At 38.9% G+C, this 27,836-nt stretch overlaps 4 protein-coding genes across 5 annotated transcripts; 3 read left to right on the top strand and 1 right to left on the bottom strand.

The window, feature by feature from the left end:
- The first annotated feature begins 318 nt into the window (after positions 1-318).
- On the top strand, positions 319-891 carry LOC133731093 (G-type lectin S-receptor-like serine/threonine-protein kinase At1g67520). The gene has a single exon (XM_062158552.1). The coding sequence runs from the start codon at positions 319-321 to the stop codon at positions 889-891; it is 573 nt and encodes a 190-aa protein (XP_062014536.1).
- A 9,762-nt stretch (positions 892-10,653) lies between these two features.
- Positions 10,654-12,140, top strand: LOC133728644 (G-type lectin S-receptor-like serine/threonine-protein kinase SD1-13). Its single transcript, XM_062156066.1, has 4 exons — positions 10,654-10,837; positions 10,959-11,202; positions 11,324-11,474; positions 11,571-12,140. Exons 1-4 carry the CDS (start codon positions 10,786-10,788, stop codon positions 11,877-11,879), a joined length of 756 nt encoding a protein of 251 aa, XP_062012050.1. The 5' UTR covers positions 10,654-10,785; the 3' UTR covers positions 11,880-12,140.
- Positions 12,141-14,812: 2,672 nt separating this feature from the next.
- LOC133731092 (G-type lectin S-receptor-like serine/threonine-protein kinase CES101) lies at positions 14,813-22,256 on the top strand. The gene is made up of 12 exons (XM_062158551.1): positions 14,813-16,793; positions 17,101-17,205; positions 17,304-17,506; positions 17,631-17,841; positions 17,949-18,192; positions 18,310-18,460; positions 18,548-18,853; positions 19,365-20,187; positions 20,582-20,991; positions 21,105-21,315; positions 21,417-21,602; positions 21,701-22,256. Exons 1-12 carry the CDS (start codon positions 15,599-15,601, stop codon positions 21,766-21,768), a joined length of 4,113 nt encoding a protein of 1,370 aa, XP_062014535.1. The 5' UTR covers positions 14,813-15,598; the 3' UTR covers positions 21,769-22,256.
- A 131-nt stretch (positions 22,257-22,387) lies between these two features.
- On the bottom strand, positions 22,388-26,708 carry LOC133728638 (G-type lectin S-receptor-like serine/threonine-protein kinase CES101). Of its 2 annotated transcripts, none has more exons than XM_062156061.1 (7): positions 24,465-26,706; positions 24,178-24,297; positions 23,886-24,082; positions 23,546-23,756; positions 23,208-23,445; positions 22,956-23,106; positions 22,388-22,855 (listed from the first exon to the last, which is right to left on the bottom strand). In XM_062156061.1, the coding sequence occupies exons 1-7, from the start codon at positions 25,786-25,788 to the stop codon at positions 22,544-22,546; spliced, it is 2,553 nt and encodes an 850-aa protein (XP_062012045.1). In that variant the 5' UTR covers positions 25,789-26,706; the 3' UTR covers positions 22,388-22,543. The 2 variants fall into 2 exon arrangements, with proteins under 2 accessions (XP_062012045.1, XP_062012046.1); XM_062156062.1 differs by having other exon boundaries at positions 22,651-22,855; positions 23,012-23,106; positions 24,465-26,708.
- Positions 26,709-27,836: the final 1,128 nt, after the last annotated feature.

Below are 27,836 nucleotides of genomic sequence, written 5' to 3'. Positions count from 1 at the left end.
TTGGAGAAGGTAGGTGCATTTGTGACCATTCATGGCTAGTAGTAGCTGCCTGGCCTTAATTTGCTTACTCTTCTTTTCATGCTTGTGGAGATCTCTTGCTGCAAGAACAGATACACTGAAACCAGGTGATACGCTCAATTCCCAGAGCTCCTTAGTTTTTGAAACAGGCAAGTTCAGTTTGGGGTTCTTCCAAAATGGAATTTCGAAATCCAGCTATCTAGCAATCTACCACACATTACTGGAAATTCTATACTTTATGCATGGATTGCCAACCAAAAAACACCTATACTATACCCAACAGGAGTTCTTACCTTGGATATGAACAACACATTGAAAGTTACCCAAAATGGTGGTGATCCTCTGCTTATTTACTCTGCTTCAGAAAGTACTACCAATAATTCCAATATTGTTGCTACCCTTTTGGATTCTGGCAATTTCATCTTACACCAAGTCAACTCCGACGGATCAACGGAAAGGGTGTTGTGGCAAAGTTTTGATTATCCCGGAGGCACCCTATTGCCAGGTAAGAAGTTAGGTGTTGATTATAAAAATGGTCACATTTGGTCACTGTCATCGTGGACTAGTCTGTACAGTGCAGAACCGGGGGCTTTCACTCTCGATTGGGACCCCGGTGAGCACCAGTTGAAGATCAAGGAACGAGGGAATGTTTGTTGGAGTAGTGGTGTCTTTAGCAATGGAAGATTCAAGTTTGTATTACCTGATGATGATTCCAAGAAGATGAGGTACAATTTTAGCATTGTTTCAAATGAGAATGAAGACTACTTTACTTATACTTATGTAGGTGATCAAAGTGATGCATCACAATGGGTGCTGAACATCATGGGGCGACTACCAGTGGCGGATCCAGGATCCAAGAGTTGTCTAGGCTAATTAGAAGTAAACTATTTTTTTTTTTTTTTTTTTTTTAGGTTTGGAACCCAGTGGGAAGCTCATCCTCACGCCTTTATTATTTTCAATCAAAACATAACTATTATTTTCAATCAAAACATTTCAGACATAACACAACTACAACTAATTATACATTACTATTAGTTACTAACTTGCGTCAGACTTTAATGTCTAGTTATGTGTATAAAACAGGCTAAAGAATATAAAGTTTTTTTTTTTTTGAATCTAAAGATGCCAGCCATTTATTAATAATGAAAAAACTTACACATTACAAACCTCAGCTGCAAGTGCAGCTTGTAAAAAAACTGGAGCAGAAAAAAAGAACTCGGCCTGCCTGATAGAGCAAGCATGAGTAGCCAACAGATGGGCTACCCTATTGCCCTGTCTACCCACATGACTCACTTGAATAAGCCCCTGGGATACACCCAAGGCCATTACATCATCATAAAGCCTCCCCAGCAATGAAGTATTGGCATATGCCTCCGAAGAGAGTTGTCGTTGGACCTCCAACGCATCAGTCTCCAAAATTGTAGGACCAAACCCATGCTCCAACGCAAATTCTAATGCAGCTTTACACGCCAGAATCTCTGCATGCTCCGGCGATAGTAAACCAGTCAGTTGACTAGCACCACCGCCCACCATAATCCCATTCTCATCCCTAACTACAAAACCCAGCCCACCCTTCCGAGTAGCGTGATAAAAAGCTCCATCAACATTGATCTTGACCAGACCCACCGGTGGAGCTCTCCATACTTGTAACATCCCGTATTTTCACTTACCCGTTTATTAGTCATTTGGACGGTAAACGACAACTACTCTCACTTTTTACTCTAATTCGGTATTTTAGTGGCCCTAAAAGTTGACTTTTTGATCGGGCCAAAATTTGAGAAAACTTCCTTCTTGAAAGTCGTAGAGGACGTTAAACCGAGTCCGTGGACATGTGATACACCTAAATCGGAGTTTGTATGCAAAAGTTATGAGTGAATTACGAAAATTACTGTTCATGGTAAATTTTTGAGAAACTTAGAATTATATATGGATTTTGAAATTTAAGGTTTCGATTATCGAATTACGAGAATCCGACCGTCGGATATCTCTCGGTTCTGCCTTGGAACCTTTAAATTAACGAATTGGTATTAGTGGTATAATTTGGGCTAAATCCGAGGAGAATTGGGAGGTGAAATTATGAGGAGTTGATTTTAGGAATTGTATTAAATTATTGAAGAATTATTCACGGAATATAATTGTGTACAGGACGACGTACCGAGCTATTGCTCGATGACGGAACACGAATGCGTGATCGTCAGAATAGTACTGTGAGTGGACTTTTGTTTTTAAATAATGATGCATGCATTTATTTCCTAAAATAATGCTCTAGTGATTATTCATATTACATTTTGAGCAAATGAATTAATTCTCGGAATTTGATTTCGATTTATATCGTGGTTTTGCTTTCAATAATGAGTTCAAAGGTTGGTTATGATTTATAATGTTATTTGACGAATTACTTATTTCTGAGGTAATTTCCGGAATTAAGTATATTTCTAAGCGCCGATTTAAGCTCCTGGAAGATTTTCAAGATGAGTTTCGATGGAGTTGGATTTTTCTCATTTATTTGTCGACTTTCGGTTTTGGCATTGGGAATGCCTAATTAATGATTTTGGATTTGGTTTGTTTCTTGGAGATATTGAGAGATTTTTTCTGGAAATGGGATTTGCTTTTACTAATTTCCGGTTTTGGTTACGGATTTGAGAATATTTTGGCGTGTGGGACACGCCGTCGATTTATTATTATTTCTCACTTATTTATTTTGAGTTTGAGAGTAATCTTGGCGTGCGGGGTCACGTCGTTGAATACATTGATTTTATCTCGTGAGATATATGGGGAAGCTTTATGGATTTACTGGTTTTCGATTGTTTTTCCTCACCATACTCGGGTCATGTGATTAGGTCTCCTCCTCACTTACTTTGTGTTTGTGAGTGGCAGTTGAGGTAGCTTATTCTCCTCCTCACGTGGGTGGCAGTCGAGGTTATTTGGTCTCCTCCTCGCACAATCTATGTGTGAGTGGAAGTTGAGGTTATTAGTTCTCCTCCTCGCACAATCTATGTGTGAGTGGCAGTTGAGGGTAGGTAGAGCCTGGGAGGCTCCATTTCCCGTATGGTGATATCTCTTCCCCATATCCTATCATTTCTCGACTAGCGGGGCCTAATCTGATTTCCGTGTAACCAGCGGGGCTGGTCTTATCCTGTTGAGTATTGGAGTTTCGATCTTTTTTCTCAGTTGTTTCTGACTAGCGGGGCTAGTCGGTTTTTCTTGAGCGGAGCTTCTCGTGATTTGTTTTCTAAATCGTTGCATGCATCGAGAGTTTTTAAGGAAATAAATGGGGAAAGTATAAAATTTCTTTCGTTTAGAATTGTTTATTTTTGTCCACTCACACTAACGTGTTTTCAATACTTTTCCCCTGGGCCCTTCGGTTTCAAATGCCTAGTTTGCAGGCGAATGAGTTGAGGTCGGGCGTACACGAAATTGAGGCATAGTCAGCAGCATGGCTTCCGCATCTGCCTTTGAATTAGGTTTTCCTCATATACCTTTCTGTTAGAATTGCTCTGATTACCTATGGGATTTATGTTATTCAAGTTGAGATATGTGTTTTGTGAATTGGAGATTGATGTTGATTTGGGGAGCAGGGTGGCTCCAGGGGCATAAGGATGATTCGATTGAGAAGTGTAAATGTTCCCTACAGGTTTGGGTTGCCCATTTTAGGGGAAGTTCCGCCAAATTTTTGGTAGAATTTCTTCTAAGGTGGGCCCCGCAGGGTCACTTCGGATTTCAGGGTGAAATCCGGGGCGGGTCCTGTCAGTTGGTATCAGAGCTTTAGGTTGTCAGATTCTGTGGACTTGTCCATATCTTGTTACCGTATATGCTTGACGTTACTCAGTACCTCCCGAGTGATGGCCTGACTGCAGCGGTTCCCCATCATATGCTCTTCGGTGCTGTTGTACTCATCAAGTGTGTACGGTACATGTCTTGTTGGTTTTCCTTGGATTTTATGCCTCCTGTACGCCGACCTCATAGGAATTTCGCTACTTATCGGATAGATTCATGTCATGCACCTTTCCCTAGTAATGGTAGAGTAAGGCTACTCTACTCTACAGATTCGAATTGTGCTATGTAGTAATTCGAGGAAATGTTGTGGTTATTTCTTCCTCGATGCCAGTAAGTTTGTTGGAGCTGGGTTTAAGGTGCGAGAACGGAGTTTGATTTCATGTTCGAGTATCTGAGACGAGTGATTATAGCCTTGGGCTGTCTCTGAATACTTGGAATCAGAATTGTGGTTTGATGTGAGTCTAATAGTAATTTTGGTTCTAACCTTGAACCGAGTTACGGGGGATGTGTCATGTAGACGTGGTTGGTGTTGTGAGAGTCATCTTGGAATGATACTTTGCAATTCACAAAGAAAAACGGATTGGAAATTTCCTCTAATTGGACACCTTGGTCTGTTGACCTGACCATGACTTGTGGACATAGTTTTGTCCAAGTGAAGGATATTGTCCGAGATTGAGTGTTTTTTTGTTATTGATTACAGTGAAATGGTTTAATACAACTTCGGGGATTGACGGTAGTGACACCGTTGGGTATCCATAGTGGTTCAAACGAATTACTAGGTGATACGCAGTTTGATTTGAATTTTGAATCTTGGGGTCATAGAAATTGAAATGTAGTAAGTTCTTAATGGAACAATTGATAGTTTGAATGATGGAGATTTTGTAAGAGTAGTAAGTAGAGTAACTCTAAGGACATGAGTTTTCCCAGTTGCCTCAGGAAGTATTCATGGTCATAGTTCGACCGGAGTTCTAAGTTATATTTTGAGTAAAACTTCTTACATGTTGAGCTTAAAATTGGGTCGTTAGGTGGTGGGACCACCTTCGGATCTTGGTATCGCTGAGAGTGATACATGTTGTTGGACGGGTGTCCATCATATGATGGGTGATGTCGTCAGGGGAGGATGACTAGTACAGCAAAATTTAGAAATTTGTAATCGATTTAAAGCACAAAGGTGAGAAGTGAGGATCCGAAAGGTTTCAGAAATCAAGGACATTCGAATCGTCTTTAACGGTTTTGATCACTTTATCGCGTATGAAGGTACTATTTGGTGTCGTTGGATATCCGTTTGGGTGAAATCATTGAACTTGGGATCAAGAATGAGTCGTAATAACCCCACGAAGTGTCCGTAGCAATGCAAGTGGAATTCCCATGTGATGTGGTTATGATCAAAGTTTTGAAGCTTAGAGTAACGAAGAAGGTTTGGTGATAGTTTCCTTGCGGGGCGATGCTAGTCAATAAGTTTTGGAATTCTACCAGCATTTAATTATGGTTTTCTCGATGAGTTCTTTGGGGACTACGGAAAAATCTCTTTCCTGCTTGTGGATTTCATTATTGCTTCGATATCTTTTTCCTTAATTCGTAAGTCGATTTTCTTTTCTACAGTATTTGGGGTGCCTTACACTCACGTAATCGACTTTAGTTTACCCTTGAGCCTTCTACTCTCGAAATTTTGCTTTATGTTTCTGGTTACACATTCGAGATAATAGCAGGTTGCTTTGAACATAGGGTTTTTCAGTCACGAACGGAGGTGAACCTTTCTTTTGGAATGTTGAGTTCGGCGGGCTTGCTATGGAATCGATCAAAATAAAATGTCTGGCAATGTTTCAGTTTGAGAATCGTTCATTTTATGAATTGAATCTCTTTTATAGTTGGTCAACTCTTGGATCGGATTTGGAACATTTATTAGTGTTGTTGGTTACAGTGTAGTCCAGTAAAGGGGTTGGTACATACAGAGTTAGGAAAAATTTCCACAATGTTGTATCTGTAAAAAAAAAAAAATAAATAAATAAATAAATAAAAAATAAAATTGTCATGAGGTTTTGTCAGCTGGTTTGAGATGTTGCTATTTGGGCTGGTGAAGTAGTTATAAGAGAGAGTTTTCCTAACTAATTAAGAAAGCTATTCTATTTTGGATTGATCAAGATTTGAGTCTAACATCTAGTAATTCAGATTGTAGTGCTCTCGGTAGTGAGAATTATTGAGGTGTATGAATTAAGAATATCATTTGGGGCAATAGAGATCAACGATAATGACATGGATTCAATCAGATTTCCGGCCTATGACTATTATAGAAGTGTAGCCTCAGCTAAGAACAGTGTTAGTGCGATGCATTTCCTTCTGAATTCGAATCTTTGGGTTGGAATAGATTGTGAAGTGACGGTTATTGCTTTGCACCGGGTGTCGAACGACGTGGTACTCATTGCGCGCCATTAAATAAACACTTTCATGTGAGGACATTAAATAAACACTTTCATGTGAGGAATCTTAACAGTTTGGATTGGAAACGTTGACAATTAGTAGATTCCTTGAAACATATGTGATTTGGAAGAGTTTTCCACTACATTACAATTATAGGAAGTTTGTGAGGAACAACGCTAGTTAGCTAGTATAAGATACTGTATGTGTAGCTAGCAAGGTAGCTATCAAATGAGTTTTCCTAGTCGACTCAGAACGTCATCTCATGGCTTGACCAATGATTTTAGTCAGGTGTCAGAGTAGCGCAGCGGAAGTGTGGTGGTCCCATAACCTACTTGATTAAGAACTTGTGGATTCGTTCGAGCTTAACCTTTGTGCGTTGACAACTATGGGACCTTTATGTGAACGACCTTCGATTAGGAATTTAAGCACAAACATTAAGGAAGTCATTTGTTTTGAAATTGTTGACTAGCAATGACCATCTAGTGGTTATCATCACGTTATTGGTGAACAGAGTGGATCTGCACCATACAAGTTATATGAAAAGATTATGGATACCTCTTTCCAACCGAGGAACTTGTAATGTCAATACCTTGTGTTTTCTGGGTTATAAACAGGTTGTGTTTTGCTTGAGTAGTTGGTATGGTTAGAGACTCTTTGGATTGTTAAAGTAGTGACGTGAGATTGTGAAGGTGAACTTAACCCATGGAAGAGACGACAAGTTTAAAGTTTTTGAAAGTATTGAATGAGGATCGTTTCTCTTTAAGTTTGATCTCTTTTCGATCGGCCAACTCTTGGAACATTTTTTTTTTGAAACTAAGTTCTACGTGTTTGAGCAGCACTTCGGGTTGAGGTGTACTCTTCAACGGTTTGAAATTTCGAGGACGAAATTTTTATAATGAGGGGAGAATGTAACATCCCGTATTTTCACTTACCCGTTTATTAGTCATTTGGACGGTAAACGACAACTACTCTCACTTTTTACTCTAATTCGGTATTTTAGTGGCCCTAAAAGTTGACTTTTTGATCGGGCCAAAATTTGAGAAAACTTCCTTCTTGAAAGTCGTAGAGGACGTTAAACCGAGTCCGTGGACATGTGATACACCTAAATCGGAGTTCGTATGCAAAAGTTATGAGTGAATTACGAAAATTACTGTTCATGGTAAATTTTTGAGAAACTTAGAATTATATATGGATTTTGAAATTTAAGGTTTCGATTATCGAATTACGAGAATCCGACCGTCGGATATCTCTCGGTTCTGCCTTGGAACCTTTAAATTAACGAATTGGTATTAGTGGTATAATTTGGGCTAAATCCGAGGAGAATTGGGAGGTGAAATTATGAGGAGTTGATTTTAGGAATTGTATTAAATTATTGAAGAATTATTCACGGAATATAATTGTGTACAGGACGACGTACCGAGCTATTGCTCGATGACGGAACACGAATGCGTGATCGTCAGAATAGTACTGTGAGTGGACTTTTGTTTTTAAATAATGATGCATGCATTTATTTCCTAAAATAATGCTCTAGTGATTATTCATATTACATTTTGAGCAAATGAATTAATTCTCGGAATTTGATTTCGATTTATATCGTGGTTTTGCTTTCAATAATGAGTTCAAAGGTTGGTTATGATTTATAATGTTATTTGACGAATTACTTATTTCTGAGGTAATTTCCGGAATTAAGTATATTTCTAAGCGCCGATTTAAGCTCCTGGAAGATTTTCAAGATGAGTTTCGATGGAGTTGGATTTTTCTCATTTATTTGTCGACTTTCGGTTTTGGCATTGGGAATGCCTAATTAATGATTTTGGATTTGGTTTGTTTCTTGGAGATATTGAGAGATTTTTGTTGGAAATGGGATTTGCTTTTACTAATTTCCGGTTTTGGTTACGGATTTGAGAATATTTTGGCGTGTGGGACACGCCGTCGATTTATTATTATTTCTCACTTATTTATTTTGAGTTTGAGAGTAATCTTGGCGTGCGGGGTCACGTCGTTGAATACATTGATTTTATCTCGTGAGATATATGGGGAAGCTTTATGGATTTACTGGTTTTCGATTGTTTTTCCTCACCATACTCGGGTCATGTGATTAGGTCTCCTCCTCACTTACTTTGTGTTTGTGAGTGACAGTTGAGGTAGCTTATTCTCCTCCTCACGTGGGTGGCAGTCGAGGTTATTTGGTCTCCTCCTCGCATAATCTATGTGTGAGTGGAAGTTGAGGTTATTAGTTCTCCTCCTCGCACAATCTATGTGTGAGTGGCAGTTGAGGGTAGGTAGAGCCTGGGAGGCTCCATTTCCCGTATGGTGATATCTCTTCCCCATATCCTATCATTTCTCGACTAGCGGGGCCTAGTCTGATTTCCGTGTAACCAGCGGGGCTGGTCTTATCCTGTTGAGTATTGGAGTTTCGATCTTTTTTCTCAGTTGTTTCTGACTAGCGGGGCTAGTCGGTTTTTCTTGAGCGGAGCTTCTCGTGATTTGTTTTCTAAATCGTTGCATGCATCGAGAGTTTTTAAGGAAATAAATGGGGAAAGTATAAAATTTCTTTCGTTTAGAATTGTTTATTTTTGTCCACTCACACTAACGTGTTTTCAATACTTTTCCCCTGGGCCCTTCGGTTTCAAATGCCTAGTTTGCAGGCGAATGAGTTGAGGTCGGGCGTACACGAAATTGAGGCATAGTCAGCAGCATGGCTTCCGCATCTGCCTTTGAATTAGGTTTTCCTCATATACCTTTCTGTTAGAATTGCTCTGATTACCTATGGGATTTATGTTATTCAAGTTGAGATATGTGTTTTGTGAATTGGAGATTGATGTTGATTTGGGGAGCAGGGTGGCTCCAGGGGCATAAGGATGATTCGATTGAGAAGTGTAAATGTTCCCTACAGGTTTGGGTTGCCCATTTTAGGGGAAGTTCCGCCAAATTTTTGGTAGAATTTCTTCTAAGGTGGGCCCCGCAGGGTCACTTCGGATTTCAGGGTGAAATCCGGGGCGGGTCCTGTCAATACTGCCCTAGGCTTGCTTCAAGGTCTGAGAGGCATCATATTATGGAGCCTAAATTCCTGCAATCTGGACACAAGACCCACACTATCATCCCCAACGGTCCTCTGCTTTTGATTCCAAACCCGATCGTTTCTCTCCTGCCATATCCCTATATAGAGAAGAGGAGTTCCCCCAGCTGAGTGACTGACAGTTGTTGTGCACACTGAGCCAGCCAAGTAATAACATCATCAGCCATATTACTTGGACTATAACAAACCTGACGAAGCATATCACTCTTGTGGAGCACGGCCTGAGTAAAGACACAGTCCTGACTCAAATGTAGAGTTGTTTCGTCATGTGTCTCGCATAACCCACATCTATGCGAATCCAACACCACTCTCTTCGAAGCCAAGCTACCCAAAGAGGGAAGGATATCCAAACACACTTGCCAGATATGTATTTTAGCTTTATTTGGAATGACTACTCGCCAAAGCTTCTTCCAAAACCCCACCCCCACTGGGAGTCGTAATGGGTTGTAACTAGAAGAACGCATAAAAAGAGAACGATATGCAGTCTTGACAGAAAATCGACCATCCTTCGCGAGTTTCCAACACAAACGGTCTTGCCCCTCCCGTCTACTCAAAGGAATCACAACAATCACTTCTGCTTCCTCCTCCGAAAAAAGCTCGTATAACAAGGGAACATTCCAACTCCCTATGCCAAGCATGAGTTCGCTCACCTTTCTCACTTCTCCCACTGCACCCGAGTATGTAGGTCTCCCAGTAGGTAACGCTGCCACCCAATTATCCGAGAAGATATCCAACTCCCTCCCATTACCTACCTGCCAGTAACAACTCTCTTGCAGAAATTCTCTAGTAGAGAAGATGCTTCGCCACAAGTAGGACGGAGAGGCATGCGGCAAAGCTTCCCAAAAGGACTGACTCGGAAAATATCTCGCCTTATATAAACGCGCAATAAGAGATGAAGGATTCTTCAAAATTCTCCATGCTTGTTTTGCAAGCATTGCCGAATTAAAATTGGATAAACTGCGGAAACCCAAACCGCCCTCCTCTCTTGGATTACAGAGAGCATTCCAAGTCTTCCAGTGGATTTTCCGGGCATCTAGAGTACTACCCCACCAAAACCTTGCACATTGTTGTTCCACGTCATCACAGAAGCTCTTGGTAAGCTGAAAAACACTCATAGCATAAATGGGTAGCGCTTGAGCCACCACCCTCATCAAAATATCCTTCCCAGCCCCACTCAAAAATTTACCTTGCCAAGCCGAAAGTTTCTTCGACAACCTTTCTTTAATGTACTGAAAAGTAGCCGTTTTTACGTGGGAAGGCCTAGGTATTTTGCATGGGAATCCACAATCTCCACCCCCAACAAACCGGCAATAGTATTCTGTAGATCGACATGCCCATTTTTGCTAAACACACCGGAAATAGCTGTGAAGAGGCTTTCAGAATGTTCAGGACAGGGAACAGTGGAGTTTAAAAATGAACTGAGACTCATATATGAACTCCAACATACAAATCTTGCTCAGCTTTTTGGATTTTGCCTCCATGGAGATGAGAGGATGTTAATATATGAGTACATGCCAAACAGAAGTTTGGACTACTATTTATTTGGTAGGCAAAATCTTGACGTGAGATTAGTCCTTCATTTCATTTGCTCTAACTAGCTAAATAGTAATTACACAACAATATAAATATTTGCACTTCCCCAACGTAACTGTATATGTTTGAACAGATTCAACCAGAGCTCTGTTTCTAGATTGGAAGACTCGTTTCAGTATTATTGAAGGAAGCGCTCAAGGATTGCTTTACTTGCACAAGTACTCAAGAATGCAAGTAATTCATAGAGATTTGAAACCTAGTAACATTCTACTTGATGAAAATATGAATCCCAAGATTTCTGATTTTGGTATGGCAAGGATCTTCACCCATAATGAACGGGAAGCAAAGATTAAGACTAAGAGGATTGTTGGGACATAGTAGTGAACAATAGTTCTTTTTTTCTTTTTGTGGCTAGTATACTTTTGGTTGGTAACCATTATTCACTTGCATTCTCATAGTTTACGACTAAGAACTTTTTCTTTTTGATGTTATAAACAGTGATTACATGTCTCCAGAGTATGCTATGGGGGGAATTTTTTCTGTAAAATCCGATGTGTATAGTTTTGGAGTGTTGGTGCTTGAAATCATTAGTGGTAGGAGAAACACGAGCTTCTACGATGACGAACGCGTGGTCAATACAGTCGGATATGTATGTGCATTAAGCAAATTTCACTTATCCAAAATAATTCCAAATACACTGTTTTAATAGCCTGATGATCACATATTATTCTTGCTTGATCCGCAGGCATGGGAGTTATGGAATGAAGGTGCAGAGTTAGCATTCAAGGATCCAACACTAGGTGATTCATATCATGAGGATCAATTGTTGAGATGCATTCATGTTGGTCTACTATGCGTGGAGGAGAATGGAGCCGATCGGCCTACTATGTTAGAAGTCATTTCCATGTTGACAAGTGAAGGCATGTCACTACCTACACCTACAAAGCCAGCATTCTGTACGGAGAGAAGAGGGGTCAGAACTGGTACGGTTGGAAAAGCTTCAGAAAATGCATCGATAAATACAATGTCCAATTCTGATTATGATGTGCGTTAAAGGTGCTAATGTGTCGTGAACCCGAGTTGTACTTGATTTCCACAATTGCTAATTAAACCTAGTTTTGCTGAATATACATCCATTGTCCCATGAAGAAAAAAGACGGACGGTAAGTGCAAGTGCATGTGATGATCTGCAGATGGACGATTACTGGGTTCCTGTAGGATGAAATTGCCCGAATGCAATAGGTACTGGTACATTATCAAGAGCAGAGCACATCCAATTGGAAGAAGCAGAAATTCTATTATACAACACTTTTTTTATTTTGACATAAAAATAATTTCGCGTACGTGACAATCTAATTGATTTGTTTGTTTTTTTTGGATAACTGTAATATTTCATTAATAACGGGCAAAGCCCAGAAATAGCCCAGTAGGCAAAGCGGCCCATACATAACATAAAAAGGAGGACTAAACCCAGTCGGATCTTAAAAACCCAGAAATAGAAATAAGAACCCAAATTGGCACTATACTGGAGTACCTGAGGAGGAGAAAGCTGCTCACCGAGCTTTCCACATAGCCCACTACAGGAAAGTGAGTACCCAATTCTTCTCTCTTGTACTACTAGATTGAGACTTTGATATTTCCAGTAACCACATATCAATACAAGTAACTTTTTGCTGATCAAACTTGAGTCCCAATGGTGAACCGAACCGGATTAAATCCACCCATGGGCATAGAAGTAGAATATGCTCAAATGACTCGTCAAAAGTCCCACTGATTGGGCAGCGAGGAGAGGAGGTCATAGAGGTTTACGAACATTGATGAAGCCGCTCCATTTAGGAACATTTTGAGAGGACCCAGTCCTAGGAACACTAGAAACTGAATTCAGGGAATGTACCCAATGATACCCAGATTTGACCGAGTATTCCCCATTTTTATTCCACGGCCAAATAAGTCTGTCCTCCTCTTCTCCAAGACCTATAGGTATAGCTAGGATTCTATCAACCTCCATAGGTTGAAGAAGGTGCCGAATGCTCCCAAGTGCCCATGAATGGGTGTCCCAATCAATCAGGTTGTGCACCAACCTAGGAGCATTACCTTGATCAAGACCAGTGGTTGAAAGAGGTCTAATATCGGGTGGAGACAACCTAATCGATTAGACAAGGGAGAAAAGACTTTGGTGAAACTTTCAATTAACGTGTGTCTTTGCTTGTGAGTCGATACTAACTTATGCTGAAAGGAAGGGCAGTGAAAATATGGATTCCGATGCAGGGAAGCGGTAAGAATGAGTCGTCCGTATACAAACATGGAGAGGTTGGGAAAAGGAAGATGAAGATGCTTGTTGAACCCATAATATTCGAATTCAATGTTCATGCTATGGGGGGGGATCCTTGGACTACTTTTTATTTGGGTTTTATCACTATCACTTTAACCTTAATGCTTCATTTCATTTGATCTAGAAACGCTTGTATTTATATTTCTTTTAGTTGTGAAAAGATATAAATTATCAATCTTTCTTAGCTTCATATATTGGACAGATTCAACCAGAGGGATGCTACTAGATTGGAATAAGCGTTTCAGTATAATAGAAGGAATCACTCGAGGATTGCTTTATTTGCACAAATACTCAAAGTGAGGGTAATTCATAAATATTTGAGAGCTAGTAATATTCTACTCCATGAGAATATGAATCCCAAAATTTCTGATTTTGGCATGGCGCACATTTTCACGCACAATGAACTGGAGGCAAATACTAATAGGGTTGTGCGTGTGAACATAGTAAGTAAACACTACATTCTTATTACATATTCACTTTTGGTCGATTGCTAAAGATGCATTTATGTATGCACTATTTTGTTTCATTTGGTACAGTGGTTACATGTTCCCTGAGTAGGAGTTTACAGTTTTTGTGTGATAATGCTTGAAGTCATTAGTGGCAGGAGAAACAACAGTTTCTACAAGGAGGATCAAGTGCGAACTATAGTAGGATATGTATGTCAAAAATCTCTTTGCAGTTTTGATTACCCTTGATCATTCTGATATCCTAAACATTCATACAATCTTGCTTCAGGCGTGGGAATTGTGGAAGGATGGTCATGGGCTAGAATTAATGGATCCAACACTATCTGATTTCATGTATGAAGGGTCAATTATTAAGATGCATCCATGTCGGTCTGCTATGCGTGGAAGAAAATGCAGTTGATCGGCCCAACTATCTGATGTCATATCTATATTGACATATGAAAGCATGTCCCTACCTACACCAAAAAACCCAGCATTTTGTATAGGAAGAAAAGTCATGAACGCTGGTATTGATGCAAAGGGATCAGAAATTGTATCAATTAGTGGTATGTCCAATTAATTCTGAATTTGTAGCATGTTAAGGTTACTAATATATGCATTGTGCATCGATTTTTTTGTTGCTCACCACTTGAGCTTATGTAGGTACTCCATGGTATTCTGAATGGACTCAAATTTCATCGACATATATCGTCTGTCATGTCAAATAAATTATGTATTTGTCTATATTCTGACTGTTCGACTTATTTGGTGTTTAGGACCAAAAAACAGAGATATGTGAATCCATCTCTCTCTGATTAGTATCAAAAAGGTTGTGTATGAACATAGAGAAAGAAGTGAGACTTTGTCATCTTCTTTGTGGGGTTGTATGCAAGTAATGCATTTTAGAGTCCAAAGTCTTCCAATAAGTTTCTCATAATAGAGCAAGAGACTGATATTTGTCTTTGATATTATTCAGCAGGATTTAGAACATATCACATCACATATTATTCTCTTCTCTTACCAGTATCCTTCTTTTTCTGTCAAGTTTCAAAAGAAAATGTTTGGCTCAATGTAAACACTCATTTCTACAAGTCAATATTCCATTTCTATCTTAGAAAGCATCATTTTTCATTGTTATTTTTTGTAAATATAAGGTAAGAAGGAATGGCTCATCAGATGGAAGGAGTCAAACAGTATTTTTCTGTCTAATGTTTGGTGGCCACAAGTTGCATACAAGAATATACTTATTAATAGTAGTCTGAGAAGCATAGACTCTTCTCTTTGCCAAGAAATTACTTACGAGAGATTCATGTATTTCAGTTCATGTCTTCATCATTTGGTGAAAGTAGGTGCCTGTGTGCCGATTCATGGCTAGCAGTTGACATCTGGCCTTAATTTTCTTTCTAATTTTTACATGCTTGTACACTTCTCCTGCCGCAAGCAGAGATACACTGAAACCATGCCATACATTCAATTATACCATGTAGCTTACTGCTGCTCTTCGTGAATATCAATAATACACCCATACATGCTGTGGCCCGTAGTTGAATCACTTGAATGTTATCACTTGGGGCTTGAGCTATTCCCTTGTAACACTGTTTAGGAAGGCTTTTTACATCATTTACTGAGATTTTTCTTGTTTTGGAGCAAGATACTGAGACCTGCTCCTGTATCTCTTGCTAATTAAGGCATTTTTCTTCTATGTGAACTCTGTGTGTCTCAAAGTCTTCCATGTGAAAGGGCATTGACTATTAAGCAGTTGGTCTTCTAAGATTGTTCTCATAAGAGAGTGACTGAATTCTTTTCTTATATTGCAAGATTATATCTTGTTAGATTTCAGGAGCCTACTAATGTTGGGTCTACGTATTAATGGTAGTTTGAAAAGCATATCATGTGGGAGACCTTTGTCAAGAATATGATTTGGTATATATTAACGTTATTCAGTTCATGTGTTCATCATCTGGAGAAATTAAGTAATAGACTTTGTGTTGATTCATGGCTAGCAGTAGCCGTCTGGCCTTAGTTCTTGTCTTTACTATTTCATGCTTCCAGTCTTGTCATGCTGCAAGAAGAAATACACTGAAACCAGGTGATACGCTCAATTCATCGAGCTCCTTAGTCTCCAAAACAGGGAAGTTCACTTTGGGTTTCTTTGAAAATGGAAACTCGAAAACCAGCTATCTAGCAATCTATTATATCAATGCTGGAAATTCTATAAATTATGCATGGATCGCCAACCGGAAAACACCCATTTTATACCCAACAGGAGTTCTTACCTTGGACAAGAACAACACATTGAAAGTTACCCAAAATGGTGGTGATCCTCTGCTTCTTTACTCTGCTTCGGAAAGTAGTACCAATAATACCAGTGTTGTTGCTACCCTTTTGGATTCTGGCAATTTCATCCTACAACAAGTGAACTCCGACGGATCAACAAAGAGGGTGTTGTGGCAAAGTTTTGATCATCCTGGAAATACCCTTTTGCCAGGTATGAAGTTAGGTGTTGACCATAAAAATGGTCACATTTGGTCACTTTCATCATGGTTGAGTCTGTACAACGCAGAACCGGGGGCTTTCACTCTAGATTGGGACCCCGGTGAACACCAGTTGAAGATCAGGCAGCGCGGGAAGGTTTGTTGGAGTAGCGGTGTCTTTACCAATGGAAGATTCAAGTTTGTACTACCTGATGATGATTCCAAGAAGATGAGGTACAACTTTACCATTGTTTCAAATGAGAATGAAGATTACTTTACTTATACTGCAGTAGATGATCAAAGTGATGGATCCCAATGGGTGCTGAATGTACTGGGGCGGCTTCGTGACTTTGATATAAATGTTGATATTGTGCGAGCAGATTACTGTTATGGCTATAACAGTGATGGAGGGTGTGAGAGATGGGAGCAGCCTGGTTGCAGACATGTTGGTGATCGATTTGAGCTACAACAAGGTTACTTTCAAGCAATTACCAGCTCTGCTTCAACATTTACGAGTAATTCAAATACGAGTCAGGGATATAGTGATTGTAAAGCAACTTGTTGGAACTATTGTGGCTGCCTTGGTTTCAACTATCGGTTTAGTAATCAGACTGGATGCCAGTTTTGGACTGGAAAATGGAAGTTCATTGAAGACCTCACTGATGATGATTCAAGGATATTTGTTTATACAACAAAGCCAACTCCTACTATTAACGGTAAGTCTATTATTTTTCTGAGCTTCAGACACTGTTAACATGTAGTTATCAATTTTTTAGGAATTTCACATTGTTGCACAGTTGACTTACAACAAACATTTAGGAAATTAAATGAACCCCAACTGTAAGAAAAGAAAGTAAATTTCGAGCATCAATACAAAAAGGGATATGTCCCTTGTCAAAGATCTAGCATACCATTCATTAAAACAAGAATTCACTTCACAACTAATGGTATAGATTTGATTTAGGAACACTCCAGTAAGTGCTTGTATCTTAATTATCTAAACAGCCAAGTGTAAATACGCAGAATATGAGTGGAGATGGATTGGCACTGGTATCGCAGTTGCTCTACTTGTAATTATGTTTTTTATTCTCAGCTATCTTCTAAGGAGAAGAAAATTTTTACTTTCAGGTATATTCATAACCCTTTGTGTGCTAGGCAGAATTTCACATGTTTGACATAGACAGGAAACATTGACATTTTGTTTTTTTCATTGATGATCTAAATAGGTGAGAACAGGAAAAAGATTCAGAATGAGTTGCTGAACTTAATGACATCTAATCGACCTACTGATGTGAATGTGGTTCAAAATGATGGAAAGATGGTACATCATGATTTAAGCGTATTTAGCTATGCATCTATCATGGTTGCCACTTGCAACTTCTCCAAAGAAAACAAGCTCGGAGAAGGGGGCTTTGGACCTGTTTATAAGGTAAATTATGTGTTCATGAATAGCGAAAATTCCATTTTTCCTATTTATATTAATAGCAAGCTGAATAGTAGAAGAGTTTTTCTCTACTGATCATGGTGTGACATGTTATAGATTATTTATGCAGGGAAAATTGGTGACAGGAAAAGAAATAGCTGTGAAGAGGCTTTCAGAATGTTCAGGGCAAGGAACATTACAGTTTAAGAATGAACTTATACTTATATATGAGCTCCAACATACGAACCTTGTTCAGCTTTTTGGATTTTGTATTCATGGTGATGAGAGGATGTTGATATATGAGTACATGCCAAACAAAAGCTTGGACTACTTTTTATTTGGTGGGCAAGACTACAGCTTTAATCTTAGTACATGATTTCATTTGCTCTAACCAAAAAGTAATGATAATATGAATATTAATTGGCTATGTTCTTACTTAAATCTACAGATTCAACCAGAGCGCTGCTGCTAGATTGGAAGACGCGATTCAGTATAATAGAAGGAATCACTCAAGGAGTGCTGTACTTGCACAAGTACTCAAGAATGCAAGTGATTCATAGAGATTTGAAAACTAGTAACATTCTACTTGATGAAAATATGAATCCCAAAATTTCTGATTTTGGTATGGCAAGAATCTTTACTCATAATGAACGGGAAGCAAAGACTAAGACAAAGAGGATTGTCGGGACATAGTGAGTGAACAGTACCCTTTTTTTCCTGTTCATCGCTAGTATAATAGTGTTGGTAAACATTATTCACTGATGTTTATGGTTTATGACTAAGAACTTTCTGTTTGACTTTGTACACAGTGGTTACATGTCACCGGAGTATGCTATGGGAGGAATTTTTTCCATAAAATCCGATGTGTATAGTTTTGGAGTACTAATGCTTGAGATCATAAGTGGTCGGAGAAACACGAGCTTCTACGATGATGATCGTGTGGTCAATACAGTGGGATATGTATGTGCATATATTAAGCAGATCTCTCTTATCCATAGAGTACTATTTTAGTTTCCTGATGATCATGTGTTCTTGCTGGATCTGCAGGCATGGGAGTTATGGAAAGACGGTGCAGGGTTAGCATTCAAGGATCCAACACTAGGTGATTCATGCAACGGGGATCAATTGCTGAGATGCATCCATGTTGGTCTACTATGTGTGGAGGAGAATGGAGCCGATCGGCCTACTATGTTGGAAGTCATTTCCATGTTGACAAATGAAAGCATGTCACTACGTGCACCTACAAAGCCAGCATTCTGTGTAGAGAGAAAAGGATTGAGAACTGGCACAGTTGGAAAGGGTTCAGAAACTATGTCGATAAATACCATGTCCAATTCTGATTATGATGCACGTTAAAGGTTCTTATATGTTGTGAAGCTGAGTTTTATTTATTTTCCCCAAGTACTGCTAGTTTAGCTTATTTTTGCTGAATACACTATCCATTGTCGATCCTATATAGGCAATCAATTGATTTAGTCTTCATTTGGGCCAATGTAATCATATACATTTTTTTTTTCGTTTTCTTCTTAGTGCAAATCCCACTCATTCTTTGTTTTGCGGCTAAAGTACTCTGGGTCTGCCACTGCCCATGAGATACATGACTATGATAACGAGTGATTAGTGTGTTTTATGAGGGGTGAGTGAACATGGAGACTTGGAGGTCGGTTAGAGGTCAGCTTCTCAGTCTCTTCTAGGAAGAAGATGAGGAAAAGTGTGAACATAGAAAAAACAGCTAGCGAAACGAGAGGTATGAAAGAGATATATATAGACTTCGAGTCAAAGTCTTCGACAACGAAAAATCAGACAAATTAAACAATCAGCAAACAAAATAGCCAATGCAACCTTGAGTGACATCCATGGCTAGAAGCCTAGAAGTCTCACCTTGATTTTCATTCTCATCACCCTGTTGGACTCCGGCACCTTTAACCTTATTCAGAGAGTGAAGTCCGATGATGATTCGGCTCCTCCAGGAACATTTCTGCCAGGCAAGAAGCTAGGTGTGAACCATAGAACCGGCAACATCTGGTCACTTTCATCATCACCAAGTCCTTTGGGTGCTTTCACACTTTCTTGGGAGCACAAACGACGCCAATTGCATATTAGCCTAGGTGAGGTGGTTTATTGGAGTAGTGGAGTCTTTAAAGATGGGAGGTTCGAATATATATCATCACCCAGGTACAATTTCACCATCGTTTCAAATAAAATAGAAGACTCCATCACCTACAGCACCGTGGATCATACTGATAAAGTGTCAGCATGGCTGCTGAAGGACACGGGGGATCTGTATGATACTTATACAGGAGATGACATTGCGCGAGCAGACTGCGATGGCTATAGCACCGAGAAAGGGTGCCTTAGAAGACTCCGGCCAAGTAGTTGCATGGCGACATTTGGGGTTGAGTTTCAGCTGAGAAAAGTTTACTGTCATTCAACTAGTGAAAGAACCCCATATTATTTTAGGAATGTAAGTAATGGCGCTAGTGAGTGCAAGGCTGCTTGTTGGCAAGATTGTGAATGCCGTGGCTTTGACATTGCGATTAATCAAACCGCTGGATGCCGGTTTTGGAGTGCAGACTGTCAATTTGATAAAGTCAGTGGATTCAGTTCTGGATCTATTTTCGGTTCTGGATCTAGTTTTGTGCTGTCAAGATTAATCCCTTTACAACCATCGTCTCCCAGAAGTATTAGTAAGTCTTTTGACAATCTTTTTATTGCCATTTGGATTTTTTCTCATCTCCAAAGGGATTTGGGTTTCATTCGCACGTTTCCTTAGTTGTTATCTTCTTCGCTAATCAATTTTTCTTCTTCAGGATTAATTAAATTATTTTTTGATAACTGACTCAGAAAATTGTGCTTAGTCCAAAGGATGAAGAACTAATTGTGAAAAATAAAACAATTCAATTTAAAATTAATTTTTTCCACCATTAGATTTACATCGAAGTAATGGTTGAGGAAAAAAAAAATGATTGAGCATTTTCTTACTCAATTAATGACCAGGGGAACATTATTGGTTGTCCTAGACCACTTTCCTTTTTTTTTTTTTTTTTTTGGGGGTCTCTGAGTATGCTTGTCTTCTATTAGAACAAGATCCAGCACGTAGGTTGATCTGGATTGGCACTGCTGTTGTCTCTGCTCTACTGGTAATGGTGAGTTTGTTCGCCTGCTATCTACTAATAAGAAGAATAGGAAGGAAATTAGTACATTCAGGTATATTCTTTAAACATTATGCGTGCAGCCTGTTAATAAAGATTTCAATATTTCATTTAGTGTCAAATGTTAATTATCTGCACATATCTACATATACAGGCCGAAATGGAGCAAAGGTTCAGGAAATTCTTACCTTGATGAAACCTAATATACCTACTCATGAAAATGATGGAAAGATAGGAAATGATATAAGCGTTTTTAGCTACACATCTGTTATGGCTGCTACACGCAACTTCTCAGACGAAAACAAGCTCGGTGAAGGGGGGTTTGGATCTGTTTATCAGGTGATCTAGATCTTAAGGCCCTTTGCATTCTATATATTCTAACTATAATAGGAGCTGAAATGTAATAGTGATAGTTGATAGCGTGACATATTATTGTTCATCAATTAATTCAGGGAAAATTGGTGACGGGACAAGAAATAGCCGTAAAGAAGCTTTCCAAAAATTCAGAGCAAGGCGCTCTAGAGTTTAAGAATGAATTGATACTCGTATATGAACTCCAGCATACTAACCTTGTTCAACTTTTTGGATTTTGCATTCGTGGTGAAGAGAGGATGTTGATATATGAGTACATGCCAAACAAAAGTCTGGACTACTTTTTGTTTGGTAGGCAAGACTATCACTAAAAATTTTATGTATTTTTAAGAAAATTAAGTTTGTACAATATTTGCCAATTTGATAATTTGTTAACTCGACATATTTGACAGATTCAACCAGAGGTGTGCTACTCGATTGGAAAAGGCGTTTCAACATAATTGAAGGAGTCGCTCAAGGATTGCTTTACTTGCACAAATACTCCAGAATGAGAGTGATTCATAGAGATTTGAAGGCCAGTAATATTCTACTTGATGAAAGCATGAATCCAAGAATTTCTGCTCACTTTAGCAGGATATGTATGTCACCTTATTATAATCTTTGTAGTGATATATGCTTCTCTCTTCTTCTTTTTTTCTCTTTTTCTGATATGTCAATACTACTTTCGCTTCTGCAGACATGGGAGCTATGGAAAAAAGATGCAGCGTTGGAACTAATGGATCCAACACTAGGCAATTCCTGTGATGAGGATCAATTGTTAAGATGCATCCATGTCGGTCTGCTCTGTGTGGAAGAGAATGCAACCGATCGGCCGAACATGTCGGATCTCATATCTATGTTGACAAATGAAAGCGTGCCTTTACCTAAACCAACAAAGCCAGCATTTTGTACAAGGAGAAATGTGATCACGTCTGGTATAGATAGGAAGGGGCCAGATCTTGAATCTATAAATGGTCTGTCCATTTCTGATTTTGCCGCCCGTTAAAGCTAGTAATCAACACACATCCTCTCCTGATTGTAGTTTTATGTAATTGGCATCTAATATGTACTTAGAACAAAGTGGGTCAGCGATAATATGTACATACATATACGTTTTGGGGATTATCACGGCATTCCACTTTGTAAAATTTTTTCACACTCCACTCTAAGCAATAAAAAGTGGAGTGTAAGTGAAAACGAAGTGTCAAAATCACTATATTATGAATTCCCAAAAAAAAAAAAATCACTATATTATGAAGCTAGTGTCTCTAAATTCTCGAGTCCATTAATACCACTCAATTTTTTTTTTTCCTTCCCTTTGTCAATGGGCTCAAATGGATAAAACCCAAATCGGCATGCAACAGGCCCAGTATGAAACTAAAAGTTTTTACATATAATTGAAGCGTCTGCATTGTTCTTATTTATTTGTTTATATTTTTCAGAAACTATGAGATGCAATCTTAAGACCTACCACATTCTCATCCATCTCAATCTCACTTGAGCTAGAACTCCTAAACAATGTGCTAGTGCCTCTAAGGCTTTAACGTCCATCACAAGCGGAAATGGTCAGATCATTTACAGATAAAATTTGTGGTTCCTTTTCAGCTATAGTACTGGTGACCGCATGTCTATCTGTAGAAAATGCTGGCTTTGTAGGTGCAGGTAATGGTGAGCTTTCATTTGTCAACCCGGAGAGCACATCTGACATGGTAGGTCGATTCGCTGCACTATCCTCCACGCATAGAAGACCAACTTGAACGCATCTTAACAGTTGATCTTTGTTAGTACACGAATCAGCTAGTGCTGGATCCATTAGTTGTAGCCCTGCGCCTTCTTTCCACAACTCCCATGCCTGAAATTATCCCGATCATATCAGTTGATTTGGGATGACAGAATGATGGAATACTATAGCTATATAAAGACATCAGTGTGCTGAGATTTATTTGACATACATATCCTACTAAATTGATGGCACGATCATCATTGTAGAAGCTATTGTTTTTCCTACCACTTATGATTTCAAGCACCAACACTCCAAAACTGTAGACATCGGATTTTGTAGAGAAAATTCCTTCCATTGCGTACTCAGGAGGCATGTAACCACTACACCATATAGAAATGAATTCTTACTTTTTCTGCATAAATCTTCATGTATCCATGGCAAGCTACCAAAAGCAAAATATAAGCACATATTGTTTACTTACCGTGTCCCAACAATCCTACTAGTATTTGCTTCCAGTTCATTAATGGAGAAAATCCTAGCCATACCAAAATCCGAAATTTTGGGGTTCATATTTTCATCAAGTAGTACGTTACTGGCTTTTAAATCTCTATGAATTACTCTTGTTCTTGAGAATTTGTGCAAATAAAGCAATCCTTGAGCAATTCCTTCAATTATGCTGAAACGCTTTCTCCAATCTAGAAAAACACCTCTGACTGAATCTGGTCAATATTTAGAGGTTCAAAATTAGATGACACAAACATATGTAAAAAAATAGATGTATATATGTACTAAGAGTGAACTCATAGTCTACTGAATTACCAAATAAAAAGTAGTCCAGACTTTTGTTTGGCATGTACTCATATATCAACATCCTCTCTTCACCGTGAATGCAAAATCCAAAAAGCTGAACAAGGTTTGTGTGTTGAAGTTCATATATGAGGATCAATTCATTCTTAAACTCTAGTGTTCCTTGCCCTGAACATTTTGAAAGCCTCTTCACAGCTACTTCTTCTCCCGTTGCCAATTTCCCCTGATAAATTAATCATATATCCATCAGATGGATTACCGGATCATCAAAAATCATATTTCTAATGAGTTTAATAGATAAAAAAGACTACTTCAAGTCCTAAGCTTCTATAATAGACAGAAAATAGATTACCTTATAGACAGGTCCAAAGCCCCCTTCTCCAAGCTTGTTTTCTTCAGCGAAGTTGATTGTGGCAGCCATCACAGATGCATAGCTAAATACACTCAAATCATGTCCCATCTTTCCATCATTTTGAAGTCCATTCAAATCAGTAGGCCTCTTAGAACTCCTGAAGTTCAGCAATTCATTCTGGTCGATCTTACCCTCACCTATTAAGAGGATTAAAATTTCAATTTGCAATCGTCAAATATGTGAAGTTGGACCTGCCTAACAAGCACATATCATGCTTAACTAAAGTATATACCTGAAAGTTTAGATTGTCTTCTTCTTCTTCTTCTTCGTAGATAGCACAAGACGGAAAAGGCCATTATCACTAGAGCAGCACTAATAGCAACCCCAATCCAGATCCATTTATGCGTTGCACCTAGAGAGTAACAAATAACATCCTATTGTTAATTAAACAGAAAGTGAAAATTAATCAATTAGCTATATTCAGTTTTGACAAAGATTTAATTTCACTACACATTCCATTCATATGCAGATATGCTAACCAAACATGCATCAAGCTTGACTATACTTAGTGGGGCTTACCGCTTTTGCTTGGTGGTAATTTTGCTAAAACCAAACTGCTTGAATTATCAGGTCGAGTGAGGTCTTCAACGAACTCGCAGTTCACACTCCAAAATCGGCATCCAGTCTGATTATCAAATTGAAAGTCGAATCCAAGGCAGTCACAGTTTTGCAAACAAGTATTGTTACAGTCTATACCAGTACCACTGTAACTTTCATTTGATACAAAGTTGAGCGAGTATGGGCATCTTGAAGCTGAACTCGAGGTGATTGGTTTAAAGTAACCTTTTTTTAGCACAAATGGACTGCCGAAATCCGCCATACAAGTAGTTGGCCGGCCAGTTGTCTGGCATCCTACTCCATCTGTGTTGTAGCCTCCACACTGATCTGCTCGTGCAATATCAATTCCCAATCCATAATAATTAAAAAGCTTCCCATAATAATTTAGAATCCATTCTGGTAACTCATATGCACCATCCTCAGAAGTGTAAGTGAGGTAGTCTTCATTCTCATTTGAAACAATGCTAAACTTGTAGCTAACCTTTGCATTCGGCAAAATGTTTTGGAATCTGTTGTTTGTAGCACTATAGTTTCCGCTTCTCCAACAAACCACCCCTTCTCTCCGAATTTCCAATTGGCGGGCAGTTGGGTCCCAATCTAGGATGAAAGGCCCCGGCGGTGGGTAGTTAACGGATGTCCATGATGTAAGAGACCAAATGTGCCCATTGCTACGGTTGACACCTAACTTCATGCCTGGTAAAAAGGTATCTGCTGGATAATCAAAACTTTGCCACCACACCTGCTTCGTTGATCCATCGGAGTTCAACTCTTGTAGGATAAAATTGCCAGAATCCGACAGAGTAGCCGCAACATTACTACTACTTTTTGGTGCGGAGCCAAGCACTATAGGAGGATCGCCACCACGACCTTCGTTGTTTGTAATGATTTTTAATGTGTTGTTGGAGTCCAAGGTAAGAACTCCAAAAGGGTATAAAACAGGCGAGTCTCGGTTGCCAACCCAAGCCTTATTCGCACCACTTACATTGTACCGCCTAATATATAGATAGCTGTCGTTGGAACTTGAACTGTATGGCAAGAAAAGCAAAGTGAACTTCCCAGTGGTGGAAACTAGTGCGCTTGAGGAATTGAGAGTGTCGCCTATTTTGAGTGTGTCCCCAATATTGTCTGCTGCAGCAGCAACATGACAATTCCACAAGCTTGAAAGAATGATCAGGAAGAAAATTAAGAGTTGATCAAACCTAAAACCATGGTCGATGATCAGAAGATACTTTGCTTTCTCCTGAAGTTCTTGAAAACCAGCAAACATGATCATCACATTAACCATGATCAAGGTCAAGTATTGTCTCCTGCCCCAAAATGCATCAGAAAATCTTAATTTATAGTGCAATTCCCATTATAAAAATGAAACCTATCTTCTACTTTCATGACGTGCAAGATAAGAAAAATAATTTTAGTCAGACAATAAAAAATAAAATAATAAAAAGAAAATAGGACAAAAAATTAAGGTGACAGGGTTGTCTTTTGGATTAGTTAGATTACAATATTCTTAGAAGACTTCGGCTCTATGAGAGATTCCTGGAAAATGCAAAAGAAGACTTTGACTCACTCTAAGATCTCATGGAATAAAAGAAAAGCTTATGATGAGGAACAAAACATAAAATATACTCTATTCTTGAAACCTGGTACTGATGATCCTTGGATGTTACTGGGATATTTTACGATACAACTTTTCTTGATCAAGTCTGTTTTCAACTCTTGGTGCAATAAACAATAGGATGATGCCATTGCTTATGAAAGATTGGATAGGATCATACCTTCATTTGCGGGTAATCATATTGTATGCACACTAAACAAAACTATTCTATTCTCGACCTTTCAATAATGTCATCTCTATTGAACGTGTCACTATATACATCCATTTTGTTAGCTTCTTTGAAGGATGCAGGGGCCTGTTTCTAACTTTCTATGCCCTTTACTGGTGTTGCCTTTACTTGGCGCAATAGCATGATGATACCATTGAATACCAGCATTGACCTGGATAGAACTCCCTTAACGTCTCTTGGACAGGAAGCGGCTATCGTTTAAATTTTTGGGGAGGCTTAAGTCGACTCTATCAAGGAAGGAAGCAACTGCTAAATCGTAGTCAGCTCCTCCATAATACAACATGGAGTGACAGAGAGTCAACCTCTAGTAACAAATAATGCAGGGGGCCCAGCAATATTGTTTAGTGCAGGCAGGACTCAGTCACTCAGGTATCCAGCCTAGAAAAATTCTTGCGTACGTCAGGTGGTACGCTTGACCAATCACACTTCAGAAATTGTTTGCCTTATTCCGAAACTACCCCTGCTTTTTAAAAGTGCAATACCCAAAATACCCCCTGCTGAGCACTGATTGGACAGCCGCACCGCCACGTGGTGCGGCTGCCCCACGCAAGACTTTCTCGCCAGCCTATGGCCTTTATGCTTCCCTCCTTCAAATGGGTTCATGGGTTTGCATTTCAATCCCTTGAACTTTATAGAAGTCTTTTAATAACTCCGCTTTCCTGATAGGTTTAGGGGCTACGACTTAGCTGCATCTCCTCCAGGTCAAATAGTTTATAATATATAGCATGATGTGATAAGACACAAAGATCCATGCATCTTGCAATAGGTATCCTAAATTTAAATGACAGTACTACTCTGCTCAATGTTATATAAAGCTAATAAAATGAGCATTGTAAAGACTCAGTAAGGGATGCTATTGGTAAAAGTTCCTAAATCATAGTGATGCAGTTGAAGAATTCATGTATGCAATAACAAAGAAAAAATGCAGAGCATTAGTTCTAACAAAATAAGCTATGATCATGAAAGATTGGAATAACAAATAATTATTTGGCCGCAGACATTAAAAAGTATCAATTTACCATCATCCGCAAGTGACGGTATATCATAAGAACTTTTATTGAGATGATATACTCAGATATAAATTGTGTGCATCATTAATATTTCTAGCATCCATAATTTATGTCAACAAAATATTCAAAGTCAGATATCAAGAACATGACTTGATTTCAAAGATAAACTTGGTCTGGGAGGCTTTGATAGCTGTTAAATTGCCATCTTGTTGTTGTAGTTTAAGATGTTGTGTGGTCCAAAGATAAGGGTTATTCATTAATTAAGTTTTTGCAATAGGAACAATCATCATGTCAATGTGGTGCAAATAATCGAGTTTGATTGCTGATTTCATGCCTAATGGGATATTACATCTCTAGACAAAGCTATTTCCAGAGAGAGAAAAAAACTATTACTCAGTAGGGATAGGATGAATACACAAGTGGTATCAGATGTTAAAATCTAGAATTTTAATCATAAACCCCACAACATTCTTCTTCAC

This window comes from Rosa rugosa, chromosome 2 (assembly GCF_958449725.1).
Source record: "Rosa rugosa chromosome 2, drRosRugo1.1, whole genome shotgun sequence".
Classification (NCBI taxonomy): Eukaryota; Viridiplantae; Streptophyta; class Magnoliopsida; order Rosales; family Rosaceae; genus Rosa; species Rosa rugosa.
This window is presented reverse-complemented; position numbering and strand designations above follow the sequence as displayed.